Raw genomic sequence first — 12,252 nt, 5'->3', positions numbered from 1 at the left:
TGTTGTTTTCAGAACCACCACACAGGGGATGAGATAAAAGTGAAATAGTTTAATTCAAAATGATTTTAAACATCACACAGGCTTTTTTCTGTATGCAGTACAGTGACGTGTGTAATGGGGGGACTTTGTGTGAGACAGGGTATCACAAACATGCTAGAGGGGAAACAAAGAAAAAAGAAAGGAATAATTAAACTGGGGCAACGGGGAGAAACCATTTGACCAAATCAATTCAGGGAGATTTCAGATGCACCGAAAGCCACATATTCCTAACTAAAAACGTAAACCAAATGGAAAATACACAATTGCCAATCACACCAAGCAATTACACTTAAGATTAGGGTGTTTTTTTTTATAATTTTAACATATAGCAGACTACAAGGCAAATAGTAAAGACCAGCAGAGAAAGAATCAATGCATGTTTGTGGATTTTAAAAATAAGGGGCCAAACATTTAAGTAAGTCAGTTATTATCAATGATCCTCAACAGGGGGCCTCACCAGCCTTCCAGACTCCATTGTACCAGGAACACAATTGCATGCTTTCTTAGGGTGAGTTTCACAACACAAGCAAAGGGGTGGGTGTAACAGCAGTGAGTGCGAGCAGAGAGATCTGTAGTGGTCAGGATGGACTGATGATGAACTGGGTGAAAAGCCACACCACACAGCAGTCATGTGCTACAGGTTGGTTCAAACTGCATAATATTAGTAGATTGTTTTCTGAAAAATGAAACCAAAACGATCCAATGAATTTGTCATGACAAACACACCAGACCAAGGATGCGATTGATTGTTCTCATGCACTCAGTGGCTTAGTCATACGCCTGGCTTCTTATTCTTTTAAAACAATGATCCTTCAGCCTGTAGCGTAGAAAAATCAATGCTCCACACTGTATCCATCCTGGTTTCCTCCTCTTGTCCTGTGCATGGTTTCTTTGTGCTGGCACACATTTGAGCATTTAAAAAACAAAACAAAAACAGGACAAAAGTAAAACAAACCTGAAAGAGTAACAGTATAACGTACATTCATGCACACGTGCACGCGTTAGTGGAGGTCAACACTGTTGGATTGTGAGGAGTTTAAAACCTGCAGACACTAAAGTGATCCGGCACACACATTTCTCAGCCACCCACGTCTCTCTCCCTCTCTCTCCTTCCTCATCATTGTCGTCATCATCTCTTTATCTCTCCCCATAACTGACAGAACACCTGATTCATCCTTTCTGTAATCACTGCAGTAAAAAAACACCATTTTCGCTTCTACTCCATGAAATTCTCGCAATTCTTGCAGGTCTTCTTCCTGTCTTTTACAGGTCATCCCTGGAGAGAGGTTAATTTCACTCCAAGAGCCGGGCTGTTTATCTGGTCAACCCCGCCTTGCCAGATGTTCCCCGACTCCCCCTTGGCAGTAAGAGCTAAACTGTTCAAAGTGCACCTCATAGTGGCTCAGAGCCTCAGACCTGTATTAGTCCTCCAAGTTCCCATGAGCCTTAGCGAGAAACTGGGGGAGGCGCTGGTCTCGACAAATGGAGGGGGTGGGGGGAGTTAAAGGCAGCGATGGAGTCAAGACATCATCACCAAGCCCCCTCCTGGAGTGTGAGTCGAGACTGTTCTCCCACATCCTTCTGCAGCCCCCTCTCTCTTTCTTTCTTTCTTTTGCTCTCCGTCAGGGCTTGCCGTTGACGTTGACATTGGCATTGGCGTTGGCGTTGGCGTTCAGGTTGGTGTTCCGGCGGGTGAGCAGGTTGGCGATTAGGTTTCGGCCAGACCGATGGGGGCGCTGCGGGGACTGTGCCATGCGCACCATGCGGGGAGAGCGCCACACCTTGATGGTGGAGTCGTCGCTGGCGGAGAGCAGCAGCTCCTGGTCAGCCGGGCTGAAGGCCACGGAGTTCACTACGTCTGTGTGCTGCAGCTTGGCCAAGCAGATGTTGTAATGGCGGTCCCAGATGTAGCCATGCTTGTCTTCCGCACCGCTGGAGACGGAGGCGGAGCAATGAAGAAGGGGAAAATTGGATTTAGTAATTTAGTGAACACAATATGACACTGCAATTAATTTCAACCATTTCCCTTCTTTGCTTATTAAATTAAATTAAATACTATTCACTCTTTAATCTAAAGTGTAAACTGAACAATTACATTAAGGATAATAGCCACACTGGATCCCTTATGAGACGCCTATAAGACCCCAAAGGACACACAAGGAGCGTCAGGGGCTTGGTTACCTGGCGACAAAGTCCCGGCTGACGTCCAGGAAGATGAAGAAGCACTCGTCATTGGGTGTGAAGGCACGATGGGCTCTGAGGCTCCGCCTCTCCTCACGCAGGCTCTTCAGGTCAATGACATGCAGGTCAATCTCCTCTGCGATGGGGGGCGGCGACATGGGGTCAGAGATCACACAGCCTGCCGGCCACGCCCTGCTGTTCACATACAGGTACCTGAGAGAGGAGCAGGGCCACCCAAGGACTGTTTAGTTAAATATGTTATTGCAACAGTTACTATGGCATCAATCTATGACAAGATAGACGACAGCTGCAAAAGGATGTGAATAGGGGTAGTGTGTTATGTGTGTGTTCTGTGCATGTTTCCAAATGTCTACTACTTACCTCTAAATTGATGTAGTGGCAGACACTGAGTCAACGTAGCCTTTTATTTTCCTTTTGTCGTCTCTTTGGCTTTGGGCTTTGATATCTAAGCAATAAGTCTATGACAACTGCCTCAAAAACTCGAAATCCCCTTCCTACCCCGCCTACTTCCTTGCAGAGTCACCAAACAAAAGTCGCCCCCAAGCAGAAGATGCCCAGCTGTTCCAGATTGAGATCAAAGACTAACATTTGGCAGGAAACAGTCTTTTGTCATCCCTCATTGCACTGGCTGACCACAGTCTGGTAAGTCCTACAAATAAACAGACTACTCTTTTGGCAGGGTGTACAGGAATGGGTTTGTGGGGTATTTCCCTTAGTTGTGGTAATCACATACCCAGACACATGACACTTTTGTTTATGTTGTGGGCTGTGAGGTAATGACAGCCACTCTGACAACCCAGACGTGAAGTCGTAATTAGAGTTAAAAATATAAAGATGACATCATAAACCCACAAAGTTTCTATTGAAGTCATGCCTAAGCGACTCAAAATAGAGAGGTCATAACGTATCTCCTTGTATATTGTTGCATCTTCTGTGTCATTATATCTGCTGTGATCTATCTGAATGTGATGCGAAACAGAATTTTTTTTGTGTTTTTTTAGTGTTAGCAATGATTCATGTCATCAGCCCTAATCTTTCTATGGATGTGATACCATTGCTATTGTGCATTTGTTAAGATCCTGCCTGTGGTTTCTCTCAATGTTTCCAGGTACATGTAACACCTGTACATGCTGTTATATAGTTACTGGAAAAAAAACAATAATAATAATAATACATTAAGAAACTGGCTAACTGACTCACCTGTGGTCGGGGGAGAGGCCCATGCCAATGATGTGGCCGTGGATGTCGATGACGTGATCGAGCGAGTCAAAGAACTCATCTGAGCTGCGCTCCTCGCCCAGCACAGGCCCACACGTGGTCATCTGGTCAGGCATGATGCGCTTGATGCCTTTACACCACCAGGCAGAAACAGAGAGGGGAGATTAATACACACACACGCACCAACAAATATTGCATGAATGGGTTTAAGCAGCAATTAGGAGTTTGGTCTGAAACTAGAGAGCTAACTTAAGGTATGCAAAAACAACTTAAGGTATGTAAAAATCAATGCCACAATACTGGGCTGTGAAAGCTTTTATTGTATTCCCGTGGGGTGCCCAAAACACAGAACTTCCTGGATTGGAAGTGGGAAAGACTTCTGTCCTTCATATGACCATATACTATCAACATGAATTTGAAGAAGATAACTAGTTGCCTGTAAAAATGTGTGCAATGAATTTGAAATATTTGCAATATCTGATACTCTGGATCCTCTGGTTAATACTCAGTCTCCAGTCCAAGGCTCTGTAATCACCCACTGAACAAATTACTGTACCCATATCTTTGTAAGGACAGATATTTTCAAGGATTCTTCAACATGTCTGCCCAATCATTTTGGTATGGTGCAGCAATCATGCCTACTGAAGGTCAGTCCTCAGCCATTTGTTTTCAGCCTGTGCTAACTAACACCTACTTAACAGAGTGCAGCTTTAATATCACGAGGAACCGATATCAATGCAGAATAATTACAGTATTGTTTTAGCTATTGTAGTACCATGCACCTATATCTGCTGGAGGTGAAGGTAAGGACATAAACACATAAAAACACATGAAACCACCTAAAAATGGCATAGATTAGCAAACACACACCTGTTGGAGGTATTAATAGGGACATATACACAAATGCAGTAAACACACACACACACACACACACACACACACACACACACACACACACACACACACACACACACACACACACACACACACACACACACACACACACACACACACACACACACACACACACACACACACACACACACACCTATCTGGTGGGGGGAGTAGGTAAGGCTGCCAGTGGTGAAGAGCAGGTAGGTCATGTCCTCGGCCTCTCCGGCTGCGCTGGAGGAGAGCACGGACGGGTTGGACGCTTTGGTGTGAGTCTTGCCCATCATCATGGCCGCCTTAGTCTCCAGCTCCCGCTCCTCAGTCATGCCACTGCGCCGACCCTGGCAGCACACCACACAGAGGTAGAGAGACGATACAAGCCCAAACAAGAGAGAGAGAGAGAGAGAGAGAGAGAGAGAGAGAGAGAGAGAGAGAGAGAGAGAGAGAGAGCGAAGATAAATTACCAAACAAGTGAGAGATTAACAATATGCCAACGGAAGAAAAACACAACAGACTATCTATGAAGTCAACACAACAGGCCAATTTATTAAATAGATTAAATGAATGCACCACACACACACACCTGACATCACCACCAAAGATTATGAGTCTTGTAAGATTTTCCCAGCAATCCCAAAACCCTACGCATTGTCCTGCTTCAACACCATCAAAGATGATGACGGTGAGATTTGTCTCTCTTACAAACAGCATTGAACTCAGTCTCCATTGTAACCCCATCCCCCAAATGGGACCTCTCTTCCTCACACCCTCACCTGGATGACGTGCTCCAGGGCTGTATATTTGCCCTGGGACAGGTTAGCCGCCAGCGGCCTCCCCTCCCCATGCTGCTGCTCTTCATCATCTTCTTCCTCACATCCCTCCTCTTCCTCCTCGCTGTCTGTGCCGCCCAGGTCGAAGAGCAGCGGCTGGTGCTTGTGACCGGCCTGCTGGGCCAGAGCGCGGGCCTGTGACTGGGCTTCGTAGTCCAGCAGCAGGTCAGGAGTGTCGTGGCGCCGACAGTGGGCTACCATCACCGTGCGGATGGTGCTCGCGTTGATATTCTGGATCTTGAAGAGGCGTTTGACCACGTTCACGTTCTCTGACTCCACATCCTATCCAAGGAAAGGCAGAGCTTTGGATTGGATTCACTGTGTAACTTACATATAAACAAACACTTACATTTAGGGACCAGTTCAAACTAAGTGTATTTGTATGAGGGAGTATGAAGGAATGTTCCAATCAGTGCCAACACTGAGAGAAAAACAAAGTCATCTAGCAAATTCTGGTCCTTCATTTGATTTTCAAGTAAGCAGATATTCAAAGAAAGATAGCATTTATCTGGTACCTTACATTTTAACCAGTCACACCAAAATAATGCATGTAAATATTTTACTTTGGTGGTAATTGTGTGTATTGATTTCCATGCAGGTGGCATAGGATGTGAGGTACCAGATAAATGCAGGGACTTCATCGTGTTGTACTGCCCTCTAGTGGTTAACAAACAAAAATCCCCTGGCATATGCAATCCAATCCCAACACATACAATTATGTCAATCCTAATCATAATCTAGTGGATGAATGCCATATTGCTATGTGGGTACAGACCTGGAAGGCTTTGTTGAGCCAGAGCACAGAGCAGGAGGTCATGTTGCCGATCCAGTGTAGATTGCCAGAGATTAGATGGGTCTCATTCAGCCAGCAGCCAAATACATCATAGGGCTTGTTCCGGACTCGTGATAGAAGCGTGTAATTTTCTGCAAACACACAGAAGCATGAAATGTACTTTCATAAAATGTTTAATGCATAGTGTGCACATTCTATGAACAGCAGGATTGCTGGAACTGTATTTACAATTTCAACCTATCATATCATAGCAGAATGCATAAAGCATACTGTAGCCATACAAACATGTGAGCCAATAAAACTAGAGCCATACCTGACATTAGAGTGGCTACTCTAATTATAACTATTTATCCCATATCTTATGTTATTACAAGGAGTTTGAATGTATAAAGAGGTGCATTAGTTACTTTTTAAATATTCCTTGAGAATTGAAAAGCTTCACTGAAATAAGTCCCTATCATCCTTCGCAATAAGTGTGTTTTTATTTGTGTCCGTGTGTTTCTTAGATGTTTGATTCTACAAGGTAATGTCTGCCTCAAATCAAGAAATGTACTTAATTTAATTTCCAATGGTCATGTGATGTTAAGTCCTGAACACATAATCAAATAGAGTCCCACCCTTAGCCATAGAGACAAGCAGTTTGTGAAAGTGAATGAGAGAGCGAGAGAAGGGGGAGAGAGAGAGAGAGAGAGAGGAGGTGTAGGTCTGCCAGTGAGAGGTGGTTTACACTCTTGACTCCAAAACAGGCAAATAGCCTGAATGAAGACAAATACCAGAGACAGAGATACTTAAAAGGGGGACAGAAAGAGAGCAAACTCCCACCTAAGCTGATGACGGCGATCTCCCCAGAGGAGGAGTGATGGGGACCCAGGTAGACCCCCGACACCAGCAGCAGGGTGTCGTCTGCGTTGAACTGAGAGAACTGGGTGTAGCCCCAGTTGAACTGACGCATGCTGGAGCTGTGCACCATCGTGATGGTGCCATCCAGCCGCTCCGTGTCCCAGAGCTGCAGGGGCAAATGGAGAGGAAGAGAATGTTCCAGAATCAGATCATTCCATCAATGGGTGCCAAGCCACAGGGGTGATGAGATCAGGGATCAAATAATTATTAGCAGAAATTATATATTTATGCCAGTGTAAGTGTCTATCTCTAAATCTTCAACACATTTTGCTACTCTTGCAACTGAGATCATTTATGCCAGTGTAAGTGACTATCTCTAAATCTTCAACACATTTTGCTACTCTTGCAACTGAGATACAGTACCTTGCGTAAGTATTCACCCCCTTGGATGTTTTACCCTTTTATGGCTTTTATAAATCAGTCATGGTCAATATAAGTTGGCTTTTTGGACAAAAAAATTCACAAAATAGCTCTCTTTAATGTCAAAGTGAAAATATATTTCTACACAGTCATGTAAATTAAATACAAATATGTAATGAAAATAAGTGATTGCATAAGTATTCACCCCCTTTATCACCCCCTTTATATAGACTGACCTAATTCAACAGAGGTCCAGCCAATTGGTGCTAGAAGTCTCACAATTAGTGATATGGGGATCAGTGTGCAGTAAATGTGTCTCAAGTGATTGTAGTATAACGACACCTGTGTCTGGAAGGTCTATTCACTGGTCAGTATTCAGTAATCAGTATTCCTGGCTACTGTTACAACATGAAGACCACAGATCACCCTAAGAAACTCAGAGAAAAGGTTATTGAAAAGTACAGGTCAGGGGAAGGATACAAAAAAATGTCCAAGGCACTTAACATCCCCTGAAATTCTGTTCAATCCATCATCAAGAAATGGAAGGAATATGGCACATGTGTAAATCTGCCTAGATCAGGCCGTCCTTACAAACTGAGTGACCATGCAAGAAGGAAACTAGTAAGAGAGGCCACCAAGACACCTATGACTACTCTGAAGAAGTTTCAAGCTTCAGCAGCTGGTATGGGAGAGACTCTGCATACCACCACTGTTGCCTTGGTTCTTCACCAATCAAAGCTTCATTGAAGAGAGCCACTGTTGAAAAAATGCTCCACTTTGGTCTCATCAAACCACAGAACCTTCTTCCACTTGACCATGGAGACTTCCACATGCCTTTTGGCGAACTGTAGTCGATCCTTTTTTTCAACAGTGGCTCTCTTCCATAAAGCTTAGATTGGTGAAGAACCAAGGCAACAGTGGTGGTATGCAGAGTTTCTCCAATCTCAACTGCTGAAGCTTGAAACTTCTTCAGAGTAGTCATAGGTCTATTGGTGGCCTATCTTACTAGTCTCCTTCTTGAACGGCCCCTCAGTTTGTGAGGACGGCCTGATCTAGGCAGATTTACACATGTGCCACGATCCATCCATTTCTTGATGATGGATTTAACAGAATTCCAGGGGATGTTTAGTGCCTTGGACATTTTTTTGTATCCTTCCCCTGACTTATACTTTTCAACAACCTTTTCTCTGAGTTGCTTAGAGTGATCTTGGGTCTTAATGGTTTAACAATAGCCCGTAATACTGATTACTGAATACTGACCAGTGAATGGACCTTCCAGACACAGGTGTCGTTATACTACAATCACTTGAGACACATTCACTGCACACTGACCCCCATTACACAAATTGTGAGACTTCTAGCACCAATTGGCTGGACCTCTGTTGAATTAGGTCAGTCTATACAAAGGGGGTGATAAAGGGGGTGAATACTTATGCAAGCACTTATTTTCATTACATATTTGTATTTAATTTACATAACTGTGTAGAAATATATTTTCACTTTGACATTAAAGAGAGCTATTTTGTGAATTTTTTTGTCCAAAAAGCCAACTTATATTGACAATGACTGATTTATAAAAGCCATAAAAGGGTAAAACATCCAAGGGGGTGAATACTTACGCAAGGTACTGTAACTAACATATGCAAATTAAAAATGAAAACACGTACTGACTAAGGTATGAAATAAGCCCTTTTGCTATTAGCTGGCTTAAATAACAGATTAATTGTAATAGACCTGTTTGTATGAATCAGACAAATGGAGCCTACCTTGACAGTGCAGTCTTTGGAACAGGAGGAGAAGCGGTGGCCTTTGTGGGAAAAGGCCAGGTGCAGCACCTGGTCATGGTGTTCCTTTAGTGTCTGGACCTCCACACATGGGATGCAGTCATAAAGACGCTTAAACTCTCTGTACCAGGACACGGCCGCTGGATGGGGGAAGACAGAGATGGAGATGACACACAATACAGGCTACAGAAGCTCTCTCTATTTAACACTACTCTTCCTACTACTCTTCCTACTACTACTAGTAATAATAGTGCTTGTATGTCATAATCATCATCATCTATGCAGCATTACAGTCAGTGCAGCCCAAAGTGCACCATAAAAAAATCTCCAGACCAGGTGACCAAAGACACAGCAAAGAGTAGTTTCTGTAAAATGTCCAGTTGAGGTAAAAAAAAAAAAAAATAATAATGCATAGGTCAAACACATCCTTCTCAAGACATAAACAGCCAACACTTGCCCTTTGAAGGTACATTGCTGCAGCCAAGGTCAAATGATTTATACCTGGATGCCTTGGCACAGATCGAGGGATGCGATAGTAGCTGTAGAAGAGCTCTCTCCAGAGAAACTCGTCTCGGGAGACGGCCAGCCACTGGTGGCAAGTGAGGCCAGCACTCAGCACTGCATTGTGGGGCATTTGCAAAAAGATCTCAAGCACCAGGCTGTCTGGCAGAGCAGGGACGTCCGCCATCCTGACATCCTGGGACATTAAAAAAAAGTCATGGCGAGAGGCATAGCATGTCGCCCAACAACTTTTGCTTTAACAACAACAAAGGTACACACACGCCACATTTCACACAAAGATGTATTAGATGCATTGACCTATTTGTCTTACTGATCTTGTTTAATTGTGGTTTCCCTTTGTACCTGTATAGACTTACTGTGCTTACAGGACTGATTTCAAGAGGTCTGCAACATGACTTAGTTATGCATTTCTGTTTATTGTTTTAAATTATTATTTGTTGTGTCAAACCTTCATTTGTTTTGTCAATGACTCCCTTATCTTTTAGTCTAAACGTAAAAAATACTGCCAGCCCACTCCCTAGAATTAGCCATGACAGCTGTGAACCGTAAACTTGTGACCACCACACCACGCTGCTAATTTGAGCGATGGGTTGATGTTCCCAACTTGGGTATACTGTCAAACAAATATGGTAGGGAACACCGAGACGCAAGGAAAGGATGTCATAATCACATTTCCTTTCACTTCAAGTTGAATTGAAGGCATTCACTATAGTGATCTTATATAGTTTGTGGCATGGCAAAAAATGCTAAATCAAACCAAACATCACTACATCTCTGCCTGGTCAGGTGAAAATGTTCTGGTGGTACTCTAAATATCAGCTTACGTCAACTAGCTAGCTAGCTAGCTAACCAGCTTTGCCAAAATTCGAGACCCTTGACATTGGGTCAAATGCTCCCAACAAACAAAAATGATGCCGATTTTCAGGTCAATTATCTAAACTTCCTAATGACGCGTAAACACACTTTAACAGCCACTGCTTTGCGAGTCGGTTTGCTTTTTGTGCACAGCATCAATTTGCCAGAATAAAATGTTGTTTTCGGGTAGCTTCGTCGTTAGCTAGGCAGCTAGTAAGAAAAACACAGCTATAGTAATATTACACGTCCCAGTTAAGACATCTCGACGTTTTCCATTGACAACGTTGGAGACACCTATACGCGAGTTCATAAAAGACTGCGCCTTAAAAGATGCCATTTTGCAGTTGCGATCGGTTGAGTATTTTCCTGTTGTCATGAATTAAACGTATGGGACCGGTTAACTTGGGAAACTTTCAACAGAACAGCTAAGGTTAGCTATGCTAATGTTAACGGCTCGATATTTTGCTAACGATGTGACTGCGAAACACTGTAACCAAAGCTGATAAGGCAAATAGCTAAACATATCCACGCAAGTAATGTGATGCGCACGATCGGGATGGTATACTATGTTTATCTATGTCATAGAAAATAACTTCAAACTTACCTGCCAAATAGCAGTATTTACAAGAACACGGTAAAGGCTAGCATCGGCTAGCTCTCCAGCAAAATGACAACAACAATCTGTTACACCGGTCAGGGACGATCCTCCTCCCTAATTATTCAGACAGTACGAGTTGATTTACAGCTTGTCGATAGCAGGGATGCACAGGCTGAACCTACTCAATCCCTTTATTATATTTATAGACAGTATAAAAGATGGACTTGTATCCAGATGTATCTTAACAATTTGATGAAACACAATGGATGGTTCACAGTGGGCCACTTATTTAGTTTATTTCACATGCTCTTGTGAAAAAAAAATGGTAAGCTGTCCCTGTGGCAAATACATTTCTGTAAGTCACATTCTATTTTACATATCTCATGGTCCATGTTTGGTAGAGAACATGTTTGGTGTAGTACGATAGGAATCAGGGTTTTTAACTTGTGTACTCAACCAGTTATCATGTTGCCTATTGGTTTTATTTAATTATTCCCCTTTTTTATGGCACCCTTGGTTTGATTAAAGGACGTACCTGAATGCCATATGTCAGCCTCACACGGGTCCTCATCGACGCCATTCCTCCAGGTACACATGCTAAACAGGGATTCTCTCCATATTTGTTTGCAGCATAACATGCCAATGGAGAGGGACAGAAGCAACCCAAGGCGCCTAAGGTGGAAATCCATGCAATCAGACAACATTCAGTATCAGAGCACAGAGTGTGTAGTCAGACCTTTTAATTTAAACCATTCAGATTACCAAGTGTTAACGTGTATTTCTTTACATGTATGAGCCTTTATGAGATCTTAGAACGTCACAGAAGTTGTCAGTAGAAGTAGGTTTGAGATCATGTAATGTAAAAATGTAAATGAGAACCGAGAGGCTTACAAGATAGGCCTACTACTTACTAACCCTGACCCTTACAAACAACATTACAGATATATTCTAAAGTTATTATAAAGGGGTGTATTTGGTGTGAATGTTCTCACATATAAATACATATTGGTCAGCCCATAACTGCTGTGCTTCTTGCAAAGTGTTGCTGGTAGCAAAAGATGTGAAAACAGTGGTGGCAGTAAGCTACTTACAGACTAGCAGGTCGCTGCAGCAAGACCACAGACCAGAACTCCAATCTCCAGTCTGTACATTTATGCCGTATGGCCCTGATCCTGGTGATGGGTGACCACAGGGTTCGGCATGGCAGTAAAACCAAGTGTTTTATTGTGAAACAAGCCTGACAAGGGGAAGAGGTTTTAA

General features: G+C 43.2%; 1 protein-coding gene across 1 annotated transcript; it reads right to left on the bottom strand.

Annotated features, from left to right (window-relative positions):
• Positions 1–34: 34 nt before the first annotated feature.
• On the bottom strand, positions 35–11,092 carry fbxw5 (F-box and WD repeat domain containing 5). Its single transcript, XM_080847941.1, has 10 exons — positions 10,999–11,092; positions 9,519–9,714; positions 9,000–9,157; positions 6,796–6,979; positions 5,956–6,104; positions 5,124–5,462; positions 4,508–4,691; positions 3,442–3,589; positions 2,221–2,433; positions 35–1,971 (listed from the first exon to the last, which is right to left on the bottom strand). Exons 2-10 carry the CDS (start codon positions 9,703–9,705, stop codon positions 1,662–1,664), a joined length of 1,872 nt encoding a protein of 623 aa, XP_080704067.1. The 5' UTR covers positions 9,706–9,714; positions 10,999–11,092; the 3' UTR covers positions 35–1,661.
• Between the last annotated feature and the right edge of the window lie 1,160 nt (positions 11,093–12,252).

The sequence above is a fragment of the Sprattus sprattus genome, assembly GCF_963457725.1.
Source record: "Sprattus sprattus genome assembly, chromosome: 11".
Classification (NCBI taxonomy): Eukaryota; Metazoa; Chordata; class Actinopteri; order Clupeiformes; family Clupeidae; genus Sprattus; species Sprattus sprattus.
Note: the sequence above shows the minus strand (reverse complement) of the source record. Positions and strands in the feature narration are given on the sequence as shown.

Bases quoted from the DNA above. Each gene is read 5' to 3' on its own strand.
- fbxw5 (XM_080847941.1), bottom strand. From the start codon at position 9,705: ATGGCGGACGTCCCTGCTCTGCCAGACAGCCTGGTGCTTGAGATCTTT. The intron at 6,980-8,999 runs GTAGGCTCCATT...TTGCCCCTGCAG, and splicing joins CCAAAGACTGCACTGTCAAG to CTCTGGGACACGGAGCGGCT. The intron at 6,105-6,795 runs GTGGGAGTTTGC...GTGTGTTTGCAG, and splicing joins GATCGCCGTCATCAGCTTAG to AAAATTACACGCTTCTATCA.